Source organism: Acomys russatus, chromosome 13 (genome assembly GCF_903995435.1).
Source record: "Acomys russatus chromosome 13, mAcoRus1.1, whole genome shotgun sequence".
Classification (NCBI taxonomy): Eukaryota; Metazoa; Chordata; class Mammalia; order Rodentia; family Muridae; genus Acomys; species Acomys russatus.
Genome location: NC_067149.1, coordinates 19,842,750 through 19,869,726, shown reverse-complemented (window position 1 = coordinate 19,869,726; position 26,977 = coordinate 19,842,750). Strand labels below are relative to the sequence as shown.

The 26,977-nt window shown below is 47.9% G+C and overlaps 1 protein-coding gene across 2 annotated transcripts; it reads left to right on the top strand.

Moving 5' to 3' along the window:
• Positions 1-111: 111 nt before the first annotated feature.
• Positions 112-26,977, top strand: Xpc (XPC complex subunit, DNA damage recognition and repair factor). Of its 2 annotated transcripts, XM_051154916.1 has the most exons (16): positions 112-281; positions 2,133-2,334; positions 4,347-4,456; positions 6,117-6,237; positions 7,641-7,725; positions 8,397-8,554; positions 8,958-9,078; positions 13,597-13,686; positions 14,492-15,364; positions 16,311-16,471; positions 18,604-18,685; positions 22,630-22,764; positions 22,863-23,032; positions 23,475-23,568; positions 24,573-24,662; positions 26,722-26,977. In XM_051154916.1, exons 1-16 carry the CDS (start codon positions 188-190, stop codon positions 26,935-26,937), a joined length of 2,802 nt encoding a protein of 933 aa, XP_051010873.1. In that variant the 5' UTR covers positions 112-187; the 3' UTR covers positions 26,938-26,977. The 2 variants fall into 2 exon arrangements, with proteins under 2 accessions (XP_051010873.1, XP_051010872.1); XM_051154915.1 differs by lacking the exons at positions 112-281; positions 2,133-2,334; positions 4,347-4,456; positions 26,722-26,977 and having other exon boundaries at positions 5,600-6,237; positions 18,604-18,742; positions 24,573-24,898.

The following is a 26,977-nucleotide window of genomic DNA, read 5'->3' as shown; positions in this document are numbered from 1 at the left end:
AAGTAGAACTATGTTATTTTTGTCCCTTTGAGCCCCTGTAGTTCACATGGGGCGGGGCTTCTTTGGAGGGTGTGGTCCTACCCTGGTCCGGGGGCGCGGCCAGGCATGGTCCGCCTTGGGGCGGAGCCGGCACGTGGAGAACTGTGGCGTCCCGGCTGTGTAGTGCGGAGGGACGCCGCTGGGCAACATGGCACCAAAGCGCGCTGCAGGCGGAAGGCGGCGGAGGCGCGGCGGGGAAGTCGAGGGCAACAAAGCAGCGGGGCCTAAGGAGAGCGAGGCGGGTGAGAGACCGAGTCTGCGTCCTGCAATGCGTTGGCGGCGGAGGCTGGGGCGGGCGGCGGAGCAGTTCTGCGTCTGCGACAAAGTCTCCGCGGCCGGATGCGCCGCTTCCGGAGGGCCTCCTCCATCATCCTTGACCCCCCTCCGTGACGCCTAGAACCAGGTTCAGCCTTTTGGCAAGTGTTGAGGGCCGTGCAGGAGAAAGCTTCGCAGTTGGCATGGTGCCTCGGAGACCCTGTAGTGCGAGATCTCTCTCTCTCCTCCCCCCAAATTTCAGGCGGCCATCCGGTGTACCTCCGGGTTTGGAGTACCCTTTGTTTGTTTATCGACACAGTTTCCGTGTAGCCCCGGCTGCCCTGGACCAGTCTGGCCTCGGAACACAGAGATCCGACTGCCTCTGTCTCCCAAGTGCTGGGATTAAAGCTGTGTGCCACCATCACCGGCCTGGCATGGGCTTCTTGAACAAAGGAAAAGCTCCAATTTGCTCGTAAACATCTCCAGTTGTGCATCTTTGTTAATCACCCCTTCACCCACCTGTTAAAACATGTCTTTTCTTACCTGCCAGTTCGGCAGCAAGTCCAGGCCAGCGTCATCAACACTGAAGTATGTACCTAATTCTTTTAATTTCGTAGCTGGAGATCCTGCCCATGTCGGCTTTTTTTGAGTGAGCGAAGTCTCTTTTCTGTCTTCCCCTCATCCCTCTGCATCAGATCTCCAGCTAGCAGCCAAATTATGTAGAACAATAATAACAAAACCTCATATGTCTAAGTCTCCCAACTTAAAACTTCCTTAGACTTACGTTCACCAAATATAGCGTCTACCTCACTTGGCATGTCTCCCGCAGGATTTCGATGCTGATAAAACTCTGCTGGAATGAATCTCCTTTCCAGATACTCCTACTTTGACTAACCCTAGATCTTCTGGTATCATCCTCATCACAGGGAGCAGATGCCACCATGCCTCATGGCTCTTAGTGACCACCTTTCTGTTCTTCAGATAATGCTGTTTATTTTTCCGGAGGCTTGGCCTTTGGTGTTTCTTTGGCTTAGAATGTTCTTCATGGCTCTTATTGGGGCTAATTTCTTCTCTGCTTCAGGTCTAAGGCGCTCCACGATCATCTTAAGGTAGTCATTCCTAGGTATCTTTTACCACAGAATCACAGTTACTGCCCTGTCAGTCTCTCATTCTACAGCGATCTTCATTTCTGATTGAGGAAAGTGTAAGCTTCATAAAAACAAGTCTCATTTTCCTCCATGTCCTATTTTGTTCTTTCTCTTGTTTTCATCCCTGAAAAACCATCCCACTTTTTTATTATTATTATTATTATTATTATTATTATTATTATTATTATTATTATTACTATTACTACTACTACTACTACTACTACTTTTATGGGTATTGGTGTTTGCCTGTGCATACAGCAGAAACACAATAGTAAAAGTAAGGTACCAAGGTTTGTGACCTGGAAATATCTCACCTGAAAGTAGTAGGTGCCAATAGGCCTTGGCAGGTGGTTGACAAGTGAGGAGTCGATGAGTGGCTTTGAGTATTTCCCTTACATTTCCTTTAAGGTTGGATTTTAGAGTTTTAGTCATAGGGTGGTTTCAGTGTTAGGAGAAATACAATACAATACAATAAGAATGGAGAGTGTAGCTTGGTGACAGCACTTCCCTACCCTACAGGTTTTTATTGTGACCACAGAGAAGGCTGCAGGTGACAGGCTGAGCACTGGGTGCTGCCTAGCACAGGATGTTGAATGGGTGGGTGATGGCTGCCAGTGATGGGGTTGTGGGTAGATTATGGGCATGCTACTCTGCCTCCACCTTCCCCTCTCTCCATCTGTTGTTACCTAGATGACTTTGAAGATGAGAAACAGAAACCCTCAAAGAAGTATGCTCTCTCGAAAGTTTCCCAAGAAAAGAGGAAGAGAGGCTGCACTGATCCAGGGGACCCTACAGATGGTCCAGCAAAAAAGAAAGTGGCCAAAGCCACTGCTAAATCCAAGAATCTCAAGGCTCTGAAGGAGGAGGCCCTCAGTGATGGAGATGATTTCAGGTAAGATGACCAAACATGGTACTGGTGATGTTTGTTCTCACCAGAAGAGCGAAGATGGTGGAAGTCACTCTTGGCTCTCTAAGGGGACGTGGGAAAAAGGAAAGCCTTTAAGCTTTTCTATAGAGTCAGGATAGCAGGAGCTGGAGGCCTCAAGTTTTCTGATGAGTTCAGTGTCAGCTCAGAGATAGTGATTTATTCATGTTTACACAGCTAGCTAGAAGCATCCTCAGGAGCAGAATTCAGGATCCTGATTCTTGGTCCAGTGCTCTTTCAACTTCACAGATACCCAGCAGAGAGGCAGGAGGCTTCCTGCCATCCTGGTATTTGGCAGTGTCAACTCCCACCCAGGTGGACTTTGATGTTCACTGGGCACATCACGCTGGCACTGGCAACTCTTGCCCAGGTGCACTTTGGACATTCACTGGGCACATTCTTGTCCCTTGTTGCACTTCTTACTTTTATGTTTTTTGTTTTCTCATGGTTTGGGGGATCTAACCCATGGCCTCGTGGGTTGTGAGCAAGTGCTAATCACTGAGCTCCACCTCCACCTGCCCCCACCCCCCATCGTGCTCTTGTTTTCCATCCGCTGGAGTACTCTCTTCCCCTCTGATCTGTGTCTGAAGCCATCAGCTGTAGTTTTTACAAATTCTTGGCCTTTTTTGCCCCCCATTTCCTATTGCTGTTGCAGACTGTGATATATTTGCTGGGGTGACAATTATTCATGACAGTGCAGTGTACCGAGGTTTGCTACCCTTTAGGGTGATCACACCTCTTGGGTCTCAGCTAGAACTGGGAGCTTCATTCATGTTCACAGGGCCTATGGCACCTAGGGCTGGGCCTGTAGTTTGCTAAATACTGAATGCCTTTATAGTAGGTGAGTATTCTTATTTCAGTATGAGGGACAGTGAACATAAGACTAGTTCACTAGCCAGCCAAAGCAAGCTGGAGGTGATTAGAGGAAAACGTAAGAGTTCTTTGCTTCTGAGTAAATCCAACCTGCTGTTGATGATGATGAGCAGTCCAGCGAGGGCAGTAGTGGGCCAGGTGAAGCAGGCCAATTCCTCACTATGCTCTACCACATAAGCTTCCTGCCCACTCCCTATCCCCCTTTGACTTCTGGGGATATCCACAGGCTGCCAGGGGATGCTGCAGGTCTGCTTTCTTCTCACTGGAGGGTGGACTGCTCTAACCTGTGGTTCAGCAGCATTTCTACTATCTGACCACGGGGAGATTTTGTTGCCATGGAAGTAGCAAACAAAACCAAAAATGCTATTGGAGCTCAAGACTGAGATCAATTTAAATGTCTGTGCTAAAACTTTGGCTGTTTTCACTTGATTCCAAGTATCGTAATATTTATACAATCTAAAAGTAACCCAGAACTGTAGACGGGATTTATATACAAATCTGTAGAAATATGTCAACATACTGGCAACTGTTTCCCTGCATGTTGTTGTCGGTCCAGCTGCTTATCTGCATGGTTCCCCCTACTAGCAGCGCCCAGCCTGGTCTTGGCTACAGGTCCATGTGTGGTCACACTTTTATTGACCTGTTTGAGTTGTGCCAGCTTCATTGTCCTTGGGCTTCGTTCCCTGAGCTGGTTCACAGGCAGCGGCAGCTCAGCTGGTGCGAGCCTCTCTTCTTTCTGGCCTCCAGCCATGTGCAACTGTGCCATTACCTCAGCTCTCTGAGACTCCTGTGACTATGTGTCTTCTTTAATTGTGCCCTCACTATTTCAAGGCAGAGCATTTTTGTTTGTTTTTTTTTCACCTGGATTGTGAGTTACTAGGTTCTGGATTTGTTTTAAGAAACAAAGGTCTTGCTTAGTAGCCAGGGTAACCTTACACTCTAGCTCTTCCCACCTCGTATCTTGAGACTTTGAGAGCCAGCTGTCCATCATCTTCATGGATATGATTGCAGCAGTCAACAGGAGAAGGAATCCTGTAGGTTCTGCTTAGCCTGAGTGTGACACGAGGGTGTACATGTGAGCCTTTGCATCTTTGATCCACACACAGGGACCCTGCAGCTGACTGCAAGAAGGCCAAGAAACATGCAAAGAGAGAGGTGGCGGACAAAGGCACTGATGAAGATGAGGACAGCGAAGATGACTGGGAGGAGGTGGAAGGTGAGGTGGTCTGTCGTGTTTTCCTAACTTTGAGCCTCTTTATTTATTTGCTGTTTGAAGCTAAGTCTCATGTTGCAGTCTTGTTGTTTTTCTTTGAAACAAAGACCATCTTTAAAACAGGCTTGCAGTAGGGACTTCTTTTAGACAAAATCCCATGGGTTACCAGAGAAGTGTGTAAGTTCTCTTCCTCCAGTGGCTTTTGCTGGGAAAGCTGTAAACAGAGGCAGTGCTGATGGAAGAATGCAGCTGGAAGAATTGTGTAGTGCTGACTGCAGCCCAGCGCCACCACATAGCTGTACGAGCAAGTTCTTTACTTGTCTGAAGTTGTCTGAGGCGGAGCTCTTCACTGGCAGTGTTCTGTAAACTGCATGTGACTGTGAGCTGTGCCCAGTCAGCCTGCAGGATTTGGGGAGGAAGTCTGCTGGCTCAGTAGCCTGAGCTGCAAGTGCACACCATGAGAGTTAATCCCTGATTTCCTTCTGTGGGGCATGCTTCCCCCTAGCGTTTTTACTAAGAAATGAGAGGAGTCTGGATACCTGCTTCCTTATATCAAATGTGACTTTCTAGCTATTTGAAATCCCAAAGCTTAGCTTTTGAATACTTGAACATGCCTTTCCTAAGAAGGTAGTGCTGTGTTATCTGGCAAAGCAACCTCATCACACCCCAAAACATGGAAAACCACCTTCAGTTGTTATAAAAATGCTTTTATAGCTCTGTTGTTTTCTTTTTTCTTTTTTTTGAATTCAGGTCCAGTAGTTGTTACACATCTGTAAATTTCTTTTAACTAAAGCCCTACCATGTCCATTTTCATTTATTACTTGTGCTGGGGATTAAACCTTGGCCTTAGGAATGTTTGTTTGTTTGTTTGTTTTTTGGGAAGGTGCTCTGCCACAGAACTACCGCTCCTCTCTCTTGTTTTTCTGGTTTTGTTTTTAAAGTACGTGTGAACATGTGTGAATGTGTGTAAGTGCACGATGTCCATGTAGACCAGAGACAGTTCTGCAGACTTCTTTTCTGCCATCTTGTGGGATCCAGTACCAAAGTCAGGTCATCAGGATGTGTGTGTACTATCTTTCCAGCCTCCAGATCTTGTGTTTTTGTTTTTGTTTTGTTTTGTTTTTTAGGTGAGGCCTCTATTATTGAACTTACTGTACAGCCGAGGCTGACCTGGGATGTAGGAACTCTGATCTCAGCCTCCTGAGTGCTGAGATTACAGATGCATGCCATCATACTAGGCACTTTGTTTTTTCCTTTTTCCTCTGACTTTGTAGAGCAATGCCTGCTTTGAAAAGTCCTGGCCTCTTGCTCTTTAGTCTGTTCTAGTTTTGCCAGATAAACAGTCAGGAATCTCAGGCACTTCCTTGTCTATTCCTGACTTTGTATTTCCCAGCAGAACCCTGATCTTGTTCCACATACTAGCTATTATTATTATTAACTTTAGTTTATATGTGTGTTTTGCCTATATATATGTCTGTGCGCCGTGTACCTGCTACCCATGGGGCTAGAAAGGGTGTTGAATCCCCTGGCACTGGAGTTACAGATGGCTGTGAGCTACCATGTGGGAATTGAACACAGGTCCTTTATAGTCACTGCTCTACATCACTGGGCCATCTCTCCAGCCTCAGTTATGATTATTAACTTTAAAAATTGCTGTTGATAGAACTTACTGAGCCTGTGCTGGACATGGGAGAAAATTCTGCCACCTCTTGGTCTGCCTTGCCTGTGAAGGCAGTGGAGATAGAAATTGAAACACCGGAGCAGGCAAAGGAACGGAAGAGAAGGTAGGCTGGACTCTAGTTTCTGTGCTGCTGTCCTGAAAATAGGCAGCAGATACACTAAGAAAGCCTTTGCATGTCATGTGGTCTGGAGCCACAGGGGAGAGCCTGGGTTTGCCTGCAGGACTGAAAAGAGACAGCTGCATGTCCTGGCGGGTGGGAGGTGGAGGTGTGTAGGAAGGACCAAGTACCTTGTTCATCACTTACTTTACATGACCTTAGGGCAGGGTTATAAATGAGAGGCTCAGGGCATATGAGACTCTCCAGGGCCTTCTTAGCCAGAGAGTGGAGGAGTCAAGACCCGAATCCCTGTTGGCTGACATGGCACTCATGCTTCCCCTCCCACTACACAACTTGAGAAGGTGCCCACTGTGGAAGGAGCACTCAGCCTTCACAGGTGCCCAGTTCCCCTGTAGCCTCTGATGGCCTAGGACAACGGAGCATAAGCTAGCTAATGAGGTCCACTTCAATGGGCATAATGAAGACATTGTATCTTTCAGGGAGTGTTAGGTTTTTTTGCAGATGGACGGGCCACGTGAAAGGTTTTGCAGGGCAGTCATGTAAATGTAGTCTTTTAATTTAGCATCAGTGTGGCAGTTTGAGGAGAAAGTGAGAAGTTAGGACTCTGACGGAAGGGAACTTGAGGCCTAAGGGTGAGGCATGGCATGCTGCGGGAGGTTGGGAAGTGGGCTGCACAGTGTCCAGGAGCAGCTTTGCAGATGGGAGGCGCTGCATCCAGGGGCTACACAGTGACCTGTGAGCGGGTTTGCAGACACAAGGTGCTGCATCTAGCATGGCTCCAGGAACGGACCAGACTGGGGCAAGAGGGGAAAGAGGAGAAGAAACCAAGGACAGAAAGCTGGTCAGAAGGTCGAGGTTCTTGGACAGAGAAACTGCAACCCTCTAGAAGCTCAGTGTGTTTATTATATAGAGTTGGACAGGGAGGTGGGGTTATTACATAGAGATAAGCAGGGAGAAATGGCTTATGGTGCACAGCTGGATCAAGGGAACAGGTTTAGATCATCTCAGTAGCAGCAGCCTCTGTAGGGATACAGACTTCAGGCTATAAACACGGTGGAGAGCTATGGTGGACGTTTTCTGTATCACCAAAAACATCCATACTTGAACCCCCTGAGGACGGAAAAGCCTTTGCCATTTCTTTGGGTCTCATGGGTGAGGGGTGGCTTTGCCATTTTCCCATGAGCCTGAGGCTAGGTGATCCATGGCATGACTCAGGACATCACTCACTCGGGGCTTCCTCTTCTTTCCATAGAGAGCAGATGGTGGTCACTTGTTGATTTGGCTGAGTAGCTCAACCTTGTATAGGAGCTGGGGCGTGTGACCCCATTGTCATGGCATGGAGTTGTGGTTTCCTGTTCTAATCTTGGGTCTCTTGCTGTGTGTTTCAGTGAGAAGATAAAGATGGAGCTTGAGACGTACCTGCGGAGGATGCTGAAGCGCTTTAATAAAGAAGTGCAGGAGAACATGCACAAGGTGAGGGCAAGTAGGGCCAGGAGAAGCGGGTCCATGGGTGACAGGCAGGCCTGCATGTGCTTAGGTGCCGTCCTTGAGGCTGGCCTTACAGGAGGTGGTTAAGGGAGCTCCTTCCACCTTTGTGTGGAGAAAGATGTGGTGAGGGAAGAAGGTGCAAAGCTTTGTGTGGAGATGACAGAGTAGTCAGCCTTGCTGCTGCTGCAGTAGGTTGGTGAAGGGTGAGACTGGAGAATGGGAGTTAAGGTGGGGTGCCTAGCAGTAGAGGTGGGTTCAGATGAGCAGAGTGAGTGGAAAACAGTTGGAGAGCCATGCTTGGCCCTCAGTAAGTGCTCTGAGCAGCCTGTGTCGCTTGCTCACGTTTCCTGCTAACCTCACTGCAGCAGAACCAGGTGATGTGACGTTTCATCTGAAAATCATGTAGTCTATCTGTAAAGGTAGGAACTGCTGAGAGGAAAAGAGCTAGTGAGTTCTTTGAGGGAGTGAGTAATTGGAGAGAAGAGAGTGAGACACACAGCCTTGGGATATGGCTGATGGCCACCCTGTGTGCTTTGTACTTACTGTGTGTAGAAGCACAGCCAGTGTTTCCTGTCCACAAATCACTGAATTTGGCAGCGACATCCCTGCTGTCTTCAGCTCTCCTTCCATGCTAGCTTCTTCTCCCTGCTCCTCAGGTTCACCTGCTGTGCCTGCTGGCCAGTGGCTTCTATCGAAATAGCATCTGCCGGCAGCCGGATCTGCTGGCCATTGGCCTCTCCATCATCCCAACTCACTTTACCAAGGTGCCACTTCAAGACAGGGATGTCCACTACCTTTCAAACCTGGTGAAGTGGTAAGGCCATCAGCTATCCTCCAGCACTGGGGTATAGGGTTGGGTTTCTCTTGGGCTGGCTCAGGCCAGTTCTATAGACCTCCCCACTGACGTTGAGGAGAGGGAAGCACCAGGATGATCCTGGCACTAGAAGAGAGCCTGGGCTGGCAGGAGTCCCATATGCACTGCATACCAGGGTAATGTGAGGAGTTCTGAGGCAAAGGGGTGCAGAAAGCTGTGTACGTTCCTCAGGTGGGCAGTCTAGGAAGGGTGCCCAAGGAGGTCCAGCTGGTTGAGTTTAATGGGCAGCATTAGCTAGCTGGGCTGAGGAGCCAGTACAGGCAGGTGAGACTAAGAGTCACTTGCTTTTGGTTTTCTTGGCTGTAAAAGACTAGGACTTCTGTTTCACCTGGTCTCTCCCCAGGTTCATTGGAACCTTCACTGTCAATGCAGACCTTTCAGTCAGTGAACAGGACAGCCTGCAGACGACCTTGGAAAGGAGAATCGCCATTTACTCTGCGAGGGATAATGATGAGTTGGTCCATGTAAGTGGTTCCTCTGGTGGCAGTGCTCATTAATGGGAAGGAAATATGATGTCATCCTGGGAGATACTTGCTGTCTTAGTCAGGGCTTCTGTTGTTGCTATGAAGCACCATGACCAAGAAGCAAATTTGGGAGGAAGGGGTTTATGTGGTTTATACTGCCAGTTCATAGTCCATCGTTGGAGGAAATCAGTGCAGGAACCTGTAGGTAGGAGCTGATGCAGAGGCCTGGAGGGGTGCTGCTTATTGGCTTGCTCATGGCTTGCTCAGCCTGCTTTCTTACAGAACCGAGGTCCACCAGCCCAGGGATGGCACCCCCTGTAACAGTTAACTTTCATTCAACAAATGTAGTTGTCATCTTGCAGGCTTACTGCTGAATAAACACACCCTTTCTAGTTCTTTCTGAACTCTGGCTGGCTGATTCAAATCAGCTATTCTGGCTCAAACTCCTCCCCAAGCTGACTGATTGAAACTGGCTTCTCTTAGCTTCTGACTGAATTGCTCTGCTTGGCCTCAAACTAACTCTAGCAGTTTGTTCTACTATTCTGGCTCCTCATACTCCGCCTCATTTGTCTTCAACTGTGTCTAGCTTGTTCTCCCTCCAGTATGTCTCTGTGAAACTGTCCCTATAGAACTGCGTCCTCTTGTGCTCTCTTAGATGGCATCTCTTTCCTGTGCTGTTCTTGTGAGAGCTGGGCATATCCTATTCTGTCAAATCTTTCTCTAATTGTCACTTAGTCTGCCCCTCAATTAGATGTCATTTCAAACATAGGTGCTTTCTTCCGCAAACTTACTTAACCCTCATTGTTTGAGATTAAAGGTGTGTGGCATGTCTGCATTCCAGTGGATCATGCAGACCTAGAAGGTCCTTGGATGTGATCAGAGAGCCATTTTTCTACATTAAGTTCCTGTATAACCACCTACAATAGTCTTTCCCTCCCGCCCGCAATCAATCACTAATTAAGAAAATGCCTTATAAGCCAGGCACGGTGGTGCACACCTGTAATCCCAGCACTCTGGGAGAGAGGCAGGCAGATCTCTCTGAGTTTGAGTCCAGCCTGGTCTACAAAGCAAGTCTAGGACAGCCAAGGCTACATAGAGAAACCCTGTCTTGAAAAACCAAAAACCAAAACCAAAACCAAACCAAAACAAAAACCTTATAACAGTCATTTTTTTATGATAACATTTAAAAAATTCTTTTCTCACATATTACATCCTGGCCACAGTTTCTCCTTACCTCTCCTCTCCCCCAGATTCACTCCCTTCTCTGTTTCCCTTAGGAAAAGAGCTTCCTAGGAATATGTCAAACATGGCATAACAAGTTACAGTAAGACTAGGCACATACTCTCATATCAAGGCCGGATGAGGCAATCCAGTAGGAGGAAAAGGGCCCCAAAAGCTGGCATAAGAGTCAGAGACAGTCCCACTTCTATTGTTAGGAGTCCCACAAGAACAGCAAGCTACACAACCATGACATACATGTAGAGGACCCAGGTCAGACCCATGCAGGCTCCACGATTGTTGGTCCAGTCTCTGTGAGCCCATATGAGCCCTGGTTAGTTGATTCTGTGGCTTGTGTTCTTGTGCTCTTGTAGGAGCCTTGGCTCCTACAATCTTTCCTCCCTTCTTCATTAGGATTCCCTGACTCAGCCTAAGGTTTGGCTTACAGCCAGATCTTACGGAGCCATTTCTCATTTGAGGTTCCCTTCTTTCAGATAACTAGTTTGTGTCGAGTTGCCATGAGACTAGCCAGCACAACTGACCCCTTGTCAACTTGGTACACAAACACATCACTGCTAAGCCATTTCCTTTCTTACTCATCCTCAAGATTTCACATTAAGAACATACCATAGCTTTGAAGTCCCACAGTCTTTATGATTTCAAATATCAGCCTTTAAAAAATACCCAATCTCTCTAAAACTCCAAACCTCTTTTAAAAGTTCAAAGTCTTTCATCTGTGGGCTCCCATGAAAATCAAAATTAAGTTAAATGCCTTCTTCAAGAGGGGCACAGTCACAATCTGAACCAAGCAAAACCCAAACTCCAATATTATAAATAACTTATTGTGCAATTATCTGGGATTCACTCGTGATCTTTTGGATTACTTCTGGATCTTCTGGATCTTCTTGGGTTCTCCAGTTCTTCCCTCTGCAGCAGAGGCTGCGGCTGGCTCCACTTCACTGCTGCTGCTGCTTTTGGTAGTCATCCCATGGTACTGGCTCCACAATGCTAGGGTTTTTCTGCTGCAACTGGGCTGCACTTTCACCAGTAGCCTCTGATAGACTCTCTTCATGGTGCCCAGCCTCAACTTCTTTGCATGACCCCTTCAGTCCTGGGCCTTCAGTGCAGCCAATGGCCTCTCCTGGCCTTTCACGGTGCCGGGCCTCACCTGCTCCCTGTGATCCCTGAATTCCTTCAAAACCAGTACCAATTGGGTGACTCTTCCATTACCAAGTTCATCTGCAAACACAAAGTACAACTGTGGCTTGTGTACACAACCGCTTGTGTATGTTGACCCTGAGGAAACACTTCCCAGAAGATTTTACCTCTGTGATGCTGCTTTCAGTCATTGCTAATTTCTTAGCTGCAGCTCACTCAGCAAAGCAAAGGGTTCACTTTAGTAGTGCAGGTATTTTGCCAATCACAGCTGATTTGTCAGCCCCAGCTAAACCAAAAGCACAGGATCCGAATTCAAAATAGCAAATGACCCTGATAGAGTCTTTAAACTTCCCAAGCCAGGCCTCCGTCCTCTTCTGCATTACCCTCACATTGCTGCCTCCAAGCTCCTACAGAACAGCTCTCTAAGCATTGACCACTCAATGACTTTTCTTGTACAAAGTTCCAAAGTCCTTCTACAATCCTCCCCAAAACAGCAATACCCGACTCTGGGCCCAATTTGTCTCAGGGTTTCTATTGCTGTGACAAAACACCATGACCAAAAAGCAAGTTGAGGAGGAAAGGGTTTTTTGGGCTTACACTTTCACATTGTAGTCCATTGCTGAAAGAAGTCAGGGCTGGAGCTCATGCAGAGGCCATGGAGGGGTTCTGTTTACTGGCTTCCTCCCCTCAGGCTTGCTCAGCCTGCTTTCTTATACAACCCGGGACCATAGCTCAGAGGTGGTGCCACTCACAATGGGCTGGGCCCTCTGCCATCAATCACTAAGATAATGCCTTACAATCAAATTTTATGGAAGCATTTTCTCAATTGAGGTTCTGTCCTTTCAGATAGTTGTAGTTTGTGTCAGTTGACATAAGGATAGCCAGCACAACTGTTAGCTACCCAGAGACCACACTCTGCATTTGCATGTCTGGCCACATTCCTGCTTTCTTTAGACCTGAGATTTGCCTTTAAAGAGTATAATATGTCAGATCCTGTCACTGTCATTACCTTCTCTCACCAGCTTGTTAGTGCTGTCAGGAAGGATAGACAGGGTAGGGACACCACTCAGCTAGTGGCAGGCGCTAGTTGAGACTTCCAGCCCCATCTCCAAGGAACTAGGAAGCTCCCTTTGGTGCAGTGCTGCCAGCTAGACTACAGACTACAGCGCCTGGCTTTGCCTTCTCCTGGTTTAGAAGCCCCTGATACACTGAGTTGTTGCTCCCTTAGTTTCCTCCAGAACAGGATGGTTCCTTGGTCTTTCTCTGTCTTTGGTGACCTCACAGTTTTGCTGGAAGATGCCAGGGCTCAGAGCTAGGGATTGGAGGGTGACAAACCTTCCTTACCAGTGAGCCGCCTCCTTCAGCTCGGTTTTTTTTTTTTTCAGACAGGGTCTCTTATGTAGCTCAGGCTGGCCCAGAATCCAGACTTCTGCCTCAGCCTGCTGGCTGCTGGGGTTAGAGGTGTGTGGCACCATCACATGGCTGCTGCTCTACAGGTTGCTTTAAAAAACCCCAGATAAAGGAAGTCTCAGGTAATAGCTTTTTCCATGGTCTCATGGCTTTTTAGATGTCCTATCTTCCTATTTCTGGTCTTCACCTCTGACTTTCTCACCAGAGTGTTGTGGTCAGGAGCTAGTGTGGTGGTGTAGGGGCAGCTTTCTGAAATATATTACCACCGTTGCCACTAAGCTTATCCTTCACAAGTCAGTAATTCAGAGCTGTAGCCTCCAGGTAAAAGGTGGGGAGTGGAAAACAGAAAGCAGATGTGTCACCTGGTGACAACTGTATTTCCACATTTGTTTCCCTGACTATTTCATTTTATTTTCTTTTAATCACACATATAATACTGACTACAGGACACTCAAAAGATAGGTAAGCAGGAAGAGTCTCTGTGACAACCCCAGTAATAGGTGCTATTAAGTATGCAGGTAGTCTTTATATTAATTATGCATATAGATTATATTAATCCTTCTTGGGAAAATATGGTGACTTTTCCTGTGAGCTGAGTCTGCAGTGTTATTTACAACAGTGTCCTGTGTCCTGTATTGGGGTGTTTTTCATCCTCTCCCATCTAAGCACCAAATACATTGGGTCAGCTTCCTCACACTAGGGAGTTAAATATATTTATTCTTGTCACTGTAGATATTTCTTCTGATCCTTCGGGCTCTGCAGCTGTTCACCCGGCTGGTGTTGTCTCTACAGCCCATTCCACTGAAGTCATCTGTGACAAAGGTGAGGTCTTTGGGGGTGTCTAGAGCCACTAGAGAAGAGGGAAGAAATCTTACATTTAAAGAAAATTGGTCATTATCATTTTTTATTAAATTTCTCTTACATTTGTGTGTGTATATCATGGCACCTGTGGAAATTGGCTTTTTTCTTCCACCCTGTGAGTCTCAGGGATTGAACACAGGCTGTCAGACTTGGCAGCAGGTGTCATTACCCACTGAACTATCTTGCCAGCCTAGTGTCATATTTTTAAGAGTTGATATTCATGCTGCCTGGGCTCCTTTGAGCCTACTCTGCACATCCCCTGTATTAGAGATGGACACACAAGTGGTTGTTTAACACCCTGAGCTTGGTGTGCATAGAGTCATCTGAGCCAGGCAGGGCTGGTTCCAAGCTATCCTTTCTAGCCTGTGAGCCAGGTAGACAGTCACCCATCCTCATTAGCATGGTGGAGGGCTGGTGGATAAAAGACTCTGCACTTTTACGTATGTGAGGAAGGAGGTCAGTGCTGCCTCACTAGGGTATCATGCCACCTGACACCTGGCAATAATGGAGGTTAATTTTCATAATTTAGCCACAGCTGTACTCATAGAACAAATAAGACAGAGAATAGCAAAATTAATACATCTCTTCCTCCTCCTCTCTTTTCTACTCTTTGAGAGAAAGTCTTATATATCCTAGATTTTTGCTCAAACTCACTGTAGTTGAGGATAACCTTGAACTCTTGATCATCCTGCCTCTGCCTACCAAGTACTAGAATTATAGGATATACCCATGTGTATCTTTTTTTTTTTTTTTTTTACTGTTTCAGGGAAAGAAATCTTCCAAGGAGACATCTTTAGAGGTTCCTGGAGGCTCTTCAGAACCTTCCAGTAAAGTTTCAGAAAGCTACCACAAACCCATGACCAGCAAAAGAATCAAACAAGAAGAAACCTTTTCTGAGGACAGTGGCAAGGCAGATGTGAGAGGGAAGAGAAGCAAGGCTGCTGTGGGTAGCAGGCAGCGGAGAAAGCCCTCCTGCAGTGAGGAAGAGGAGGTTGAGCAGAAAGTCCAGAGCCGCTCACGTGCCCGAAAGCGTCAGGTGGCTGCCAAGGTGTCTTACAAAGAAGAGAGTGGGAGCGATGAAGCAGGCAGTGGCTCTGAGTTTGAACTGTCCGGTGGAGAAGGCCAGCAGTCTTCTGAGGAGGATCGTAAACCTGGCCCTCGAAGGCAGAAGAGGGCCTTAGCTCCTCAGAGGACAAAGGCTGGGCCTAAGAGTGCTTCCAGGACCCAGTGTCGAAGCCAGCGTGAGCCACCAAGCTTTCCAGCAGCATCTTCAAGCTCTTCAGGCTGTAAGAGAGGCAAGAAGGTTTCCAGTGGTGGTGAAGAGAAAGAAGATAGGAAAACTGCTGGTGTAGACCAGTGGTTGGAGGTGTACTGTAAGCCGCAGGCCAAGTGGGTGTGTGTGGACTGTGTGCATGGTGTGGTGGGCCAGCCTGTGGTCTGTTACAAATATGCCACCAAACCCATGACCTATGTTGTAGGCATTGACAGTGATGGCTGGGTCCGAGACATCACTCAGAGATATGACCCAGTTTGGATGACAGCAACCCGCAAGTGCCGGGTTGATGCTAAGTGGTGGTCTGAGTCCTTGAGACCCTATCAGAGCCCATATACGGAGAGGGACAAGAAGGAAGACTTGGAGGTAAGACACTGGCTGCCCAGGCTCAATGCTGGGCAGAAATCAAACCCTTCTGCCAGCAGTATGTAGGTATTTTATGACTATGCCCAGCAGTATGTAGATATTTTAGTGTAGTTTAATTCTATATTTCTGAACGTATTTATATAAGCCTTAGAAATACGTACTTTTCTATATATTTATTTATTTGCATTTAATTATCACCAACTTACACATCTCCATCACAATCTATCCTTGAGGGCAGGAACCCAGGCAGGAGCAGAGACAGGAACCTTCCAATCAGCAGTCAGGAAAATGCCCCGGAGACATACCCACAGGCCAGCCTGATGGAGGCGATTCCTCAGTTGGAATTCCCTCTTCCCAGATGTGTCTAGGTTTGGTCAACGTGGCAACAAACAAAGAACAAAACCCCAAAACCAACCAGCCGGGCACAGTGTGCCAGGCTGTAGGAGCTCCCTGGGACTTGGAAGGGATACCAAAAGTCAAGTCAGCTTGGGAAATAGGGTTTGCTTCATAGCAGTGGGTTTTCTACTGATAACCCAAAATTCTTATCGCAGTACAGGACTTGTGTGGATCTCAGTAAAGCTGCAGCTGATCGTCCTTTTGCTGTAGGATGGCAATGTCACTGAGGTCAGGCCTTACAGTAGGAAAATTGGCGTTCTCTTCCATGAAGATCTTTAGTTGAGTGGGCCTGGTCTGCTCAGCTTAGGATGTTGAAGGATTGGAAACAGGTACCTTTCTGCTGCTAGTGCACATCACAGTTACTAGTGCTGTCTGACTTTGGGTTGATCCTTAGTGCACCTCATGGCCACGGTGACTGACAGTGTCACCAAGTCACTGACAGGTCTGGGCTCCACAGTCTCTTGTCAGAACAGGTTCATGTTTAGTAATCCACTCATACTCCTTTCCTCATTTAGGAGAGTGCTCACCACTGTCTGTCTGGCCTTTGCAGTTTCAGGCAAAGCACCTGGACCAGTCTTTGCCCACCTCCATCAGCACATATAAGAACCACCCTCTGTATGCCCTGAAGCGCCATCTGTTGAAGTTCCAGGCCATCTACCCTGAGACAGCTGCAGTCCTCGGGTATTGTCGTGGAGAAGCTGTCTACTCCAGGTGTGTGAAGCATCGTCCTTGTGTCCTGGTGGCCCGGGACTAGCACCTGCTGCATAGACTCAGTCGTAGCTGGGCGTGGTGCCGCACGCCTTTAATCCCAGCACTTGGGAGGCAGAGGCAGGTGGATCCCTGTGAGTTTGAGGCCAGCCTGATGTACAGTGTGAGTCCAGGACAGCCAAGGCTACACAGAAACCCTGTCTTGAAAAACAAACAAACAAATAAACAAAAACAAAAAACAAACAAAACACAACAAAAAAACCATAGACTCAGTCGTTTACAATAGTCTCAGGGGTGAGCCATGGTATTCGTGTTCTGTGACTAAGAAATTAGAGCTCACAAACAAACATGTACTAAAAGACCAAGAGCAAAAAGCTGTAGGGGAAATTATGTAAATGCAAGACAGTTAAAATATAAGACCAGCTGTGTCCTCAAGAACGGCTGAGAAGTTGTGCTCTGTGTGTGCTTGTGTACTTCAGGCAAATGAAGGCAACAGAAAAGTACTGTAAATAAAATACCAGATGTATCATATTTACAAAGTTAAACCTGAAGAAAGATGAGTAGAATTTAGAACTGAGGGAAAAAAAAATAGAAGCAGAGATTTTGAGCAATAGCAGTAGGAAACAAATGAAAGAAGGGATTTAAAACATTGATGTGTATGGACCAAAATATAGGGGCTGCTTTAAATAAATGGAAAACACAGAAATGTAGAGACCCTGCACAAGGGTGTCCTGTTTTGAGCCTTGTTGGGGAGTCACAACAACCTTTACTGAGTCATGTTGCTGGCCTCTCCTTCCTTAAAACTGTGTTTTCCCTTCCAAAGAGGCCACATTCTGTTGACTCCAGCTCCTCCTTCTGGCTGTTCGGAGCAGTGCTGCATGTGTGTTAGCTGAGTCCATGCTTTGCATACCACAGAAACTTTGGGGGGGAATGGCTGAACTGTTTCCTCCGAGGCCACACCATTTATTTTCCCCTAGCAGTGCACAATGCTACCGGTAACTCCATGTCCCCTTCAGAAGTGCTGGTAATAGCCATTCTGATGAGTGTGAGAAGGTTGGAAGCTGGCATTTTCTGAGAGTGCTATGTGTGTGTACTTTCTGGCTGTGTTTCTTTGGGGTTTTCAAGGGATGCCTGCCCGTCAGTCTCTCTGCCTGCTGCATTGTCTGCTCCTGTCTGAAGTCCTTTGGTCAATCAGAGATGCTCTGGTTCCAATGGGAGTGCAGGGTGGAGCTTCTGTCCTAACAGAGATGCACTACCTGTAGGTAGAGAGGATGAGCTGGTTACCCTGGCTGATGAGCAAGCTCCTGGGGCTCAGGAAGGTGTAAAGGGACTGATGTGGGCCTGCTGTGCTGCGCTGTGCCGTAGGTTTGATAAACAGCAGTAGAAAGTAAATGAATAAAGCTCAAGACTGTGGAGCAGGTTTCTAGTGTTCACAAATCTAATGCCCTTCCTTGTAAGAGCCCCTATCTTCAAATGGGTTAGTGTTTCGAGCTGAAGAGGTACTGGGCCTGTCTGTTTATGAAGGCTCAGCCAGGGAGTGCTGGACTGCAGTGAAAGAATTGTAGGCCTATGGTATTGCTCTGAGCTCAGGGGCAGTGAAGCCAGAATAACTCCCCTGAATGAAGGCCCGAATCATTTCTTGCTTCTGTATGCACCGCCCTCCACCACAGTCTATTCACTCCTTTAGTTAGTTTCTCAAGAGTTTTCTTTTGAGTGTACCACACCTTGTGGACATTCAGATGTCCCGGTGTTCAACAGTGGCCAGACCTTCAGAAGATGCTGCTTGGTGAGTGCTGGTACCTGCTTGTGCTGCCTTGCACCTTCCCTCACAGGCCACAGAGACGGCTCCAACCATAGGCTCTGGGTGGCAGTCTTGGGAAAGGGGCAACCAGAGGTAGGTACAACACCCCAGCTAGAAAGCTCCAGTCGGGTTAGGGTCACAGTTGGGCACAGGTAGTCCAAAGAAGAGGCCATTTCCACTGTGTGGTGCAGCCTGCTCCAGGTGTGAGGTAAAGCTCGGGAGGAGAATTAACAGGGCCATGCCCACATCTGCTACATACAAGCTGAGGTGAGGCCCAGAGGTCTTGCATCCTTACAGTGTGCGCTGAGTTTGTCTTTTGTCTTTCTTCTCTTAGGGATTGTGTGCATACTCTGCACTCCAGGGACACATGGTTGAAGCAAGCAAGAGTGGTACGGCTTGGAGAAGTGCCCTACAAGGTAACTGTGAGATGCCTGCAGAGAGATGTTCCTGGCAGCAAGAGCTGGGAAGGCGAGGTATTGAGAAAGTGATACTGGTGCATGCCCGGATAGGCAGCCAGAGATAGCCTGTTCTTTGCCTTGAGTAGGGTTTGAGGAGATAATCATTTACATTATTTTAAAATAAGGCATGAGATTCAAAATATTTAAAAGTACCTAGGCCATATAGCTAGGCTCTTCTCTGACTAGCTCATAACTTAAAATAACTCATTTTATTAATTTACATTTTGCCATGTGGCTGGCTACCTGTGCTCAGGTGCCATACATTTGTCCTCCTCACATCTTACCAGTTGAGTCCTGCACCTGGCTCTATCCCAGAATCCTGTCTACTGGATGGTCCACCTCTTATTTCCTGCCTCAGCTATAGGCCATTAGCTTTTTACTGTCAAGTGTTGGATTCATACAGTTCACAAGATATTCTCTCAATAGAAATAAGTTTTTCAAATAAGAACTGTAGGCCAGAAGGTAGTCTCATAGCTGGGTGTGGTGGCACACACACGCCTGTGATCCCAACACTCAGGGAGACAGAGGCAGGTGGATCTCTGTGAGTTTGAGCCAGCCTGGTCAACAAAGTGAGGCTGGGACAATCAAGGCTACACAGGGAGACTCTGTCTCAAAAAAACCAGAAAGTAGCCTGGAGACTCATGTTATAAACTCAAGAGCCAGCAGGATAAAGCTGGGTTGTTGGGTTATTCTGAGGTACAAGCCTTGCTTCATAGAGAAACCTTCTAGCCTGGTTGCCCTGCATGCCAAAGTTCACCAGTCATTTTGCTTATATGTGATTTACTGCATTCCAGTGACCTTAGGGATCATGTATGCTCTGTTGCATTCCAGTGACCCTCGGGATCAATACCATGATGTGATGTCAGTTTTACAGATGAGAAGGTCAAGAGTTCAGACAGTATCATATGACTTGCCAGTAGGCCTTGCAGTTAGTAACATCCTGGGCTCAGGACTCACAGGCCCTGCTCTCAGCACTTGCCTCTGACTCTGTGACATCTTTAGGTTAGTTGCCTGTGAGGGTCATGAACTCAGCAAGGTGTTACAGACACTGGCTTAACCACACTAGCAGAGCACAGTGTCCCTTTTATGCACACTTATTCTTCTGTCAGAGGCCTCCTGAGATCTGCCGTAGACCTTTTCACTCCCAGACTAATGCTGTCCAATGGAATTACAGTAAGAGTCACACCTTTATAATATTTAATAGTCATATAAAAACCACAAGAAGTATTTGAATATATTGAAAACAGCATTTCAACATGTTTACACACACAAAACACACACACACACACACACACACACACACACACACACACACACACATCTCTGAGCCAGTTAAATTTTATTTAGTCCTTATTTGTAATTCTGTGTTTGGTTTGCAGTATCGCAGTTCATAGTAGTTCTACCGTTGGTCAGGTAACAGCACACTTCTAGTGTGACCCCAAATTTCTCCCTTCGTTCTGATGTCCATCTTCCTGGCTCTGCCCTTAGTGCTGCTTTCTTGAGTACCAGACAGCCTCTTTTCTAGATCAAATGCATTCCCTGTATTATAGCTCTGTGGCTCTCTCAGGACAGCTGCCATGTGTGGCAGACCTGCCCTAGCTGCCTGTCACTTCAGCCCACGGCTTCACGTGATCATAATTAATGCTGTGGCCATTGCATGTATGTCTTATATTGATTTTAGTGGGGTTTCTTATATCTCTACCTCCCTTCCACCAACCCCCGCCCTCCACCCCCCCCCCCCCCCCCACCACACACACTAGGTAGGAGAGAAAGAAGGTTCGTGGGGAGAGGGCCTGGAGTTCTCTTTAGCTGCTTCCAGCTGGCTAGGGTTGTTAGGTTCTTTGGGGCAATACTGATCTCAGTTCTCGGGATATCTGGCAGTCCAGCTGACCAGCCGCCTTCTTCCTCCTCCAGCTGTTTCTTCGAACTCTCCTTCCCTCCTTCTCTCCCTCTCTCCCTCTCTTCTTTCTCTTGGAGTATTTTCTGACCATCTTGCTGAAGTGTGTGCTCGCCCCCCAGAGCGTCCTTTTTGGAGTTCCCTGGCTCTCTCTTGGCTCTTGATACTTAAATCCTCTCAAGAGTCCTCAGAATTAAACTATCTGCAGCTGGCAAAGACCATGCCCCTCCTCCAAGCCTCATGAGGCTGTTACTAGCTGCCAGAGAGGATGCCCTTCTCCAAGCTGCATGAGGCAGTTATCAGCTGTGGATAAACTAAAAGCAGCTCCATATTCCACACTTGGGATTAAAACAAAAACCTATTTATATAACATAACTGAGTTTTTAAAGAAATCAAAACTTCTACTACATGTGGCACCTGTCTCCTCCTTTTTAGACCACGTCAGCGTCCCAGATACAGCTGCTCTCCCTATCCTTGGGTCCTAAATGTCCTTCTCTCCAACTGTGTTCTGATCAGCATTTCCCTGTTCCATTTATGTCTCAGCTTCGCTGTGGCCTGCTCCCATTCTACCCTGTATTCCTTACACCTCCCCTACAGCCATGTGCCATGATTGCTGTCCTCACTGAACACTTCTGGATGAACTATGGCCGAGTTTGTTTTCTAGTGCTGTGGTGAACACCAGGACCAAAAGCAAGTTGAAGGAGGAAAGGGCGTATTTGGCCTACATTTCCATGTCACAGTCCATCATTGAGGGAATTCAAGGCAGGAATCAAGGAGAAACTGCCCTTAGTTGCGCTCTCAGCTAGCTTTCTTACACAGCCCAGATCCACCTGCCCAGATAGGGTGTTACACATAGTGCCCATCTCACAGCTGGACCCTCTCACAGCAGTCATCAACCAAGATACTCTCTTTCAGATGGCTGCAGGCAGATCTGATGAAGGCAGTTCTCAAGTTGAGGTTCTCTCTTCCCAGGTGACACTAGGTTGTGTCAAGTGACAACCTAGTGTCACGTTACAATAAAAAGCTAACCAGAGCAAACAGCTGCTTCAGGAGACTGTCAGAGCCAAAAGTCAGCTGAGACCCACAGGGCTAGCTGAGGGGTTATGCCAAGAGAATTAGGCTTGAGAGCGGGGTGCAGCATGTAGCTAGGACAATACCAAGCCTGAGTCCCTTTGGTGGGCTCTTCATCTAAAGAGTGGTTTTCCAAAGGCTTTTTAAAAGGAAAAGAATTAAAGGATGAGAGAAGTCACATGTAGCCCTTTACCAGCGACCTCTGCTGACCTGACCCCTGCACCAGAGCAGCCTGTGTGCCCACGCCCAGAAGCTAGTCCTTAGCTCACTGCCAGTGCTGCCCTTGTCTGTGTTATGCAACCTCTGTTTGCCACTCCTCTCCTCTCATCTCTCAGCTCCCCAGAAAAAGATCTAGGTCTTGGCTGCTAGACATCTGTGCACTGGCATGCTGAACAGACCCTGCTTTCCACGGGTGACACTGAGGTGGAGACTGGTTGATCCACTCTACCGAGAGATAAGCAGTTATCTGAGTTAAACCCTGGCTCCTGTCACCTGTAAACCATGGTACCTGAGTAAGTCACTTCTTCTCTAGGGCCACTGTCTCACTGTAGTGGGACTCAGAACTCAGGACAGAACTTAAAAGCCGTCCTTCCTGAACTGTGGCTTTAGGCACAGAGGAGTGAGTGACATGAACCTCTTGGGCTCATGGAGATTAGTAGTAATCTAAAGCACAGAGGTCAGGCATGCTGGCACACCTGTGATCACAGACTTGGGCTGACACAGGAGGATCAGGTGTTAGAGGCCAGCCTGGGCTACAGATTGAAGTTCAGTTTCAGCTTCTCCTCTCTAGTGGAAAGAGAACCATGTAGTGCCCTGTACAGGGTAGCTGGTGACGGTCCATCTGTGTCAGAGTGACAGCACTCAGTACCTGGTGTGGGCTCAGTGCCTAGAGCTGGAAGCCTTTGTTACAGCCTGGCCGTTTCCTCTGGAGTAGATGGTGAAAGGCTTCTCCAACCGCGCCCGGAAAGCCCGGCTTTCGGAGCCCCAGCTGCAGGACTACAATGACTTGGCCCTCTATGGTCACTGGCAGACAGAAGAGTATCAGCCTCCTGTGGCTGTGGATGGGAAGGTAAGGACAGCTCTGGAGTTGGGGGTGGGGTCAGGGGGTGTCAGGGTAGGCTGCCTTGTTTTCCATCCAGCTCCTCCCTGGCATGCCCATCTCTGCAGGTACCTCGGAATGAGTTTGGGAATGTGTATCTCTTCCTGCCCAGCATGATGCCTATCGGCTGTGTCCAGATGAACCTGCCCAATCTGCACCGTGTGGCCCGCAAGCTGGGCATCGACTGTGTGCAGGCCATCACTGGCTTCGATTTCCATGGAGGCTACTGCCATCCAGTGTGCGTGAGGGGCCTTCGGTGGCAATTGGGGAGGCTGAGGCTAGTGGCACTTAGGTTCCAGATTTGACTCTGGGTTTAAAGTTAGCTGTATCCCCGTCAGTCCCAAGAAGCAGCAGACCCAGTGCAGTGAGTGTCCTGGGACTTCTAGACTGAAGCTCTGCTCCCTAGAGCTGCTCACGGGCTGGGGACCAAGGCATGGTGAAGTCCTGTGTGAAGTCCTAGGGTTGAGGACTATCACTTCAATGCTCAGGCAGGGTCTGTGGAGGAAGAGGTACAGGTTCCCACAGGCCTGCATCCTGCATGGGTGGCATCTGCCACCGGCTGGCCAGAATGTCCATCAGGGCCCCAAATATGCAGAAAGGGCCACTGGCTTCTGAACAGGGGAGGAAGGGCAGGGTAGGCGGCCAGCTCTGGGAGCTCATCCATGTTAATATTCCCACAGAACTGATGGCTACGTAGTCTGTGAGGAATTCAAAGACGTGCTGCTGGCTGCTTGGGAGAAGGAACAGGACCTCATTGAGAAGAAGGAGAAGGAGGTAAGTAGTGTGAACGGGGCGCATGAGGAAAGCCGCAAGTTCCAGCTGGGCTCCCCTGCCCAGCCCACTTGCGCATCATGAAAGAAGGTGGGAAAGTCCATGTGTTAGCTCTCCTGGTGCTCTGACTTGAGGGCATTCTAGGGATGAATTCTGGGTAAAACAGCTCCCACCTGCACTCCACATCCACTGTCCTGTCCTCTGCCTGCCTGCATGCAAATTCCAGGGACTGTGGTCCTGACTTGGAAGGCCTAGGTTCTAGACCTGATTGCTGTCTTCTAGTCAGTGATGCCTACAAAAGACTTGGTTGTTAGTGGCTTTTATTTACATAAATCTGATTTATGGTTTGGAAGCAAGGCTTGATTCGATGGGAGACCCTATCTTTTCTTTTTTCTTTTCTTTCTTTTTTGGTTTTTCAAGACAGGGTTTTTCTGTGAAGCCTTTGCTTTCCTGGACTTGCTTTGTAGACCAGGCTGGCCTTGAACTCAGTGATCCACCTGCCTCTGCCTCCGGAGTTTTGCTGGGATTAAATGCCCGGCCCTTGTTTTTTTTTTGGTATTGATTTTTTATGTGGTGTGTGCACGTGTGTATATGTGTGCCTGGGGGTATGGCATTCATGCATGTGGAGGGCCAGGTTAATGTCTGGAATCCTTACCACCTGGAATCAATCCACCACCTTATTCATTGAGGCAGGGTCTCTCAGTCAAAGCAGAGTGAGCTCATTGATAGCTAGCCAGCTGGCTCTAGGGATCCTGTCTCCATCCTCTGAGGCTAGAATTCCTGGCAGGCTGCCACGGACACACAGAATTTATGAGGGTCCTAGGGGCCCAAACCCTGGTCCTCACACTTGTGCAGCAAGAGCTTTAACTACTTGCCGTCTGCTCAGGCAGGGAGACTCTTCTAACCTAAATTGCTTTGATACAGGTGTCAGAGTGCCAGGCTCCGCCTTGATATTTTTTTGATGCTGCTATTGCTTCACCTTTTCCTTCCCTTATTTCTGCTTGCAGAAAAAGGAGAAGCGGGCTCTGGGGAACTGGAAGCTGCTGGTCAGAGGTCTGCTCATCAGAGAGAGGCTGAAACTCCGATATGGGGCCAAGGTCAGTGTGGGCCTTTGTATACAAAACAAGCCTGGGGTTAGATTCCTAAGGTTACCATGGAGGGGAATTTTAATTCAGAACATGGCTACTCTGGCAAGAGATCACATCCAAAGACCTTCTAGGACTAGGTCTGTGTGATCCGGCTCGAAAGCAAATACGCCTTTAATCCAGGAGACAGAAGCAATCAGATCTGGGTTCAAGGCCAGGCTAGTATAGAGCAAGTTTCAGGTAAAGAAAAGCTTAGGCACAGGTGTGGTGGTACAGGCCTTAAATCCTAAACAATGAAGGAAAGTTAGTTTGTGGAAAGAAGCACCCATGTTTATTTGGGGTTTTTTTGTTGTTGTTGTTGTTGTTGGGTTTGTTTTTGGTTTTTGAGACAGGGCTTCTCTGTGTAGCTTTGGCTGTCCTAGACTTACTTTGTAGACCAGACTGGCCTGGAACTCAAAAGAGATCCACCTGCCTCTGCCTCTCGAGTCTGGGTATGCGCTGATGAATCAGAGAAAGATTTCACAGAATAGGATATACCCAACTCTCATGAGAAGAGAGAGGAAAGGGAAGCTATTTAAGGGCAAGGTGGGGCAAGGGTGCAGTGTTACCAGGAGAGTTTTACAGAGAGAGGTTGAATGAGACAGCTAGACACAGGTGAAGACAGAACAAACTGGAGAATGAGAAGGAGCCAGAAGACTAGAAAAGATTGCTGGAGTTAGTCTGAGGCCAAGCAGAGCAATTCAGAGGCTTAGAGAAAAACCAGATTGTTTTAAGTTAGCTGGGAGAGGAGTTTGAGCCTGAACAGCTGAGTTGAACCAGCCAGCAGCCCAGAGCTCAGTAAGAATAAGAAAGGGTGAGCTTATTAAGTAGTAAGCTCAGAGGCTGAAAACATTCTAGGCCTAGGTTAGATTGAACAGAGGCTAGAAGCTTCTAGGACTAGGCCTAGGCCAGCAGAAGGAGGCAATAAGCCTCTGAGACAACTGAAGCAGGCAAATAGAAGTTGCTTTAACATTACCACTCAGTCACTGGCCCGATTCTGTGACATCACATTGTAGGTGGCTGTTTTTTTTAAAGATTTATTTATTTATTACATATACAGTGTTCTGTCTGTATGTATGCCTGCCCAACAGAAGAGGGCACCAGATTACATTATAGATGGTTGCGAGCCATCATATGGTTGCTGGGAATTGAACTCAGGTCCTCTGGAAGAGCAGCTAGTGCTCTTAACCTCTGAGCCATCTCTCTAGCCCGTTGTAGGTGGCTTTATGTTAGGATGCCTACCTGTTGACCTCAGCTGCTGCTGCCCTACATCCTAACCTAGACACCTCCCTGGGTCTAATTTGCTATAGAGTTCCATGTAGGCAGTGCAAGTGTGTCAGCACCTGTTAGCTTCCAGGATTCCCAGTACTGTGACCAGCTTCAGGCCTGCACACTCCACACAGCTGCAGTACCTGCCCCATTGCTGGGTATGGGGGAGGGTTTTCATCTCTGTGCAGGCAGAGCTTTCAACAGTTGAGTGATAAGTACTAAGTCAGACCCAATAGACTGTACTCTAAATGTTCTTTTCTCTTTATGATCTCCTTTCTGGTTGCCTGGTTTCCTGCTAAAGACATTTTAGTCATGTGTTCACGTGAATCCGGTTAAGGACCCCTTCATCTGGCTTGTTCTCACTTGCTCATAGCTCCCCCAGCTAACCCAGCCAGCTTCCAGGGGTACCACTTCAGATTCCTTAATGCTGAAGGTTGGTCATAAGCACTGAGTAGTTGAAAATACCATGCATGTATGTCAGAATGAGGTGATGTGTACAGCAGCACCTATTTGCCCCTGGACTTGACTGAGCTGCCTGCCTGGACACCCTCTTCCCACCAGCAGTTTTTGCTCATGTACCTGTTTGGATGAGTTCCTAGGCTGGGGAAGGGCAGTAAGGAAGCCTGGGTTCCCCCAGCACACTTGTCTTCCAAGTGGCCCAGGCAGACTCAAGACTGGGTTTTTCTGGGGACCATTGCTACCTTTTAAAGTCAGCTATGTGCAGCTAACCATACAGTGCCCCCTCCACTGTCTTCCCCCCCAGAGTGAGGTAGTAGCTCCCCACGCAAATGCTGGAGGCGGACTCTCTTCTGATGAGGAGGAAGGGACCAGCTCACAGGCAGAAGCAGCCAGAGTCCTGGCTGCTTCCTGGCCACAAAACCGAGAGGTTAAACAAGAGCAGAAGCCGGAGAACCCGAAGATGACCCGGAGGAGGCGGGCAGCAGAGGCGTCCCATCTCTTTCCATTTGAGAAGCTGTGAGGTGTGAGTGTCTACCAGGCCAGAGAAGGCAGACCGCTGA

Bases quoted from the DNA above. Each gene is read 5' to 3' on its own strand.
- Xpc (XM_051154916.1), top strand. From the start codon at position 188: ATGGCACCAAAGCGCGCTGCAGGCGGAAGGCGGCGGAGGCGCGGCGGG. The intron at 9,079-13,596 runs GTAAGTGGTTCC...TTGTCACTGTAG, and splicing joins ATAATGATGAGTTGGTCCAT to ATATTTCTTCTGATCCTTCG. The intron at 16,472-18,603 runs GTGTGTGAAGCA...TTCTTCTCTTAG, and splicing joins GGAGAAGCTGTCTACTCCAG to GGATTGTGTGCATACTCTGC.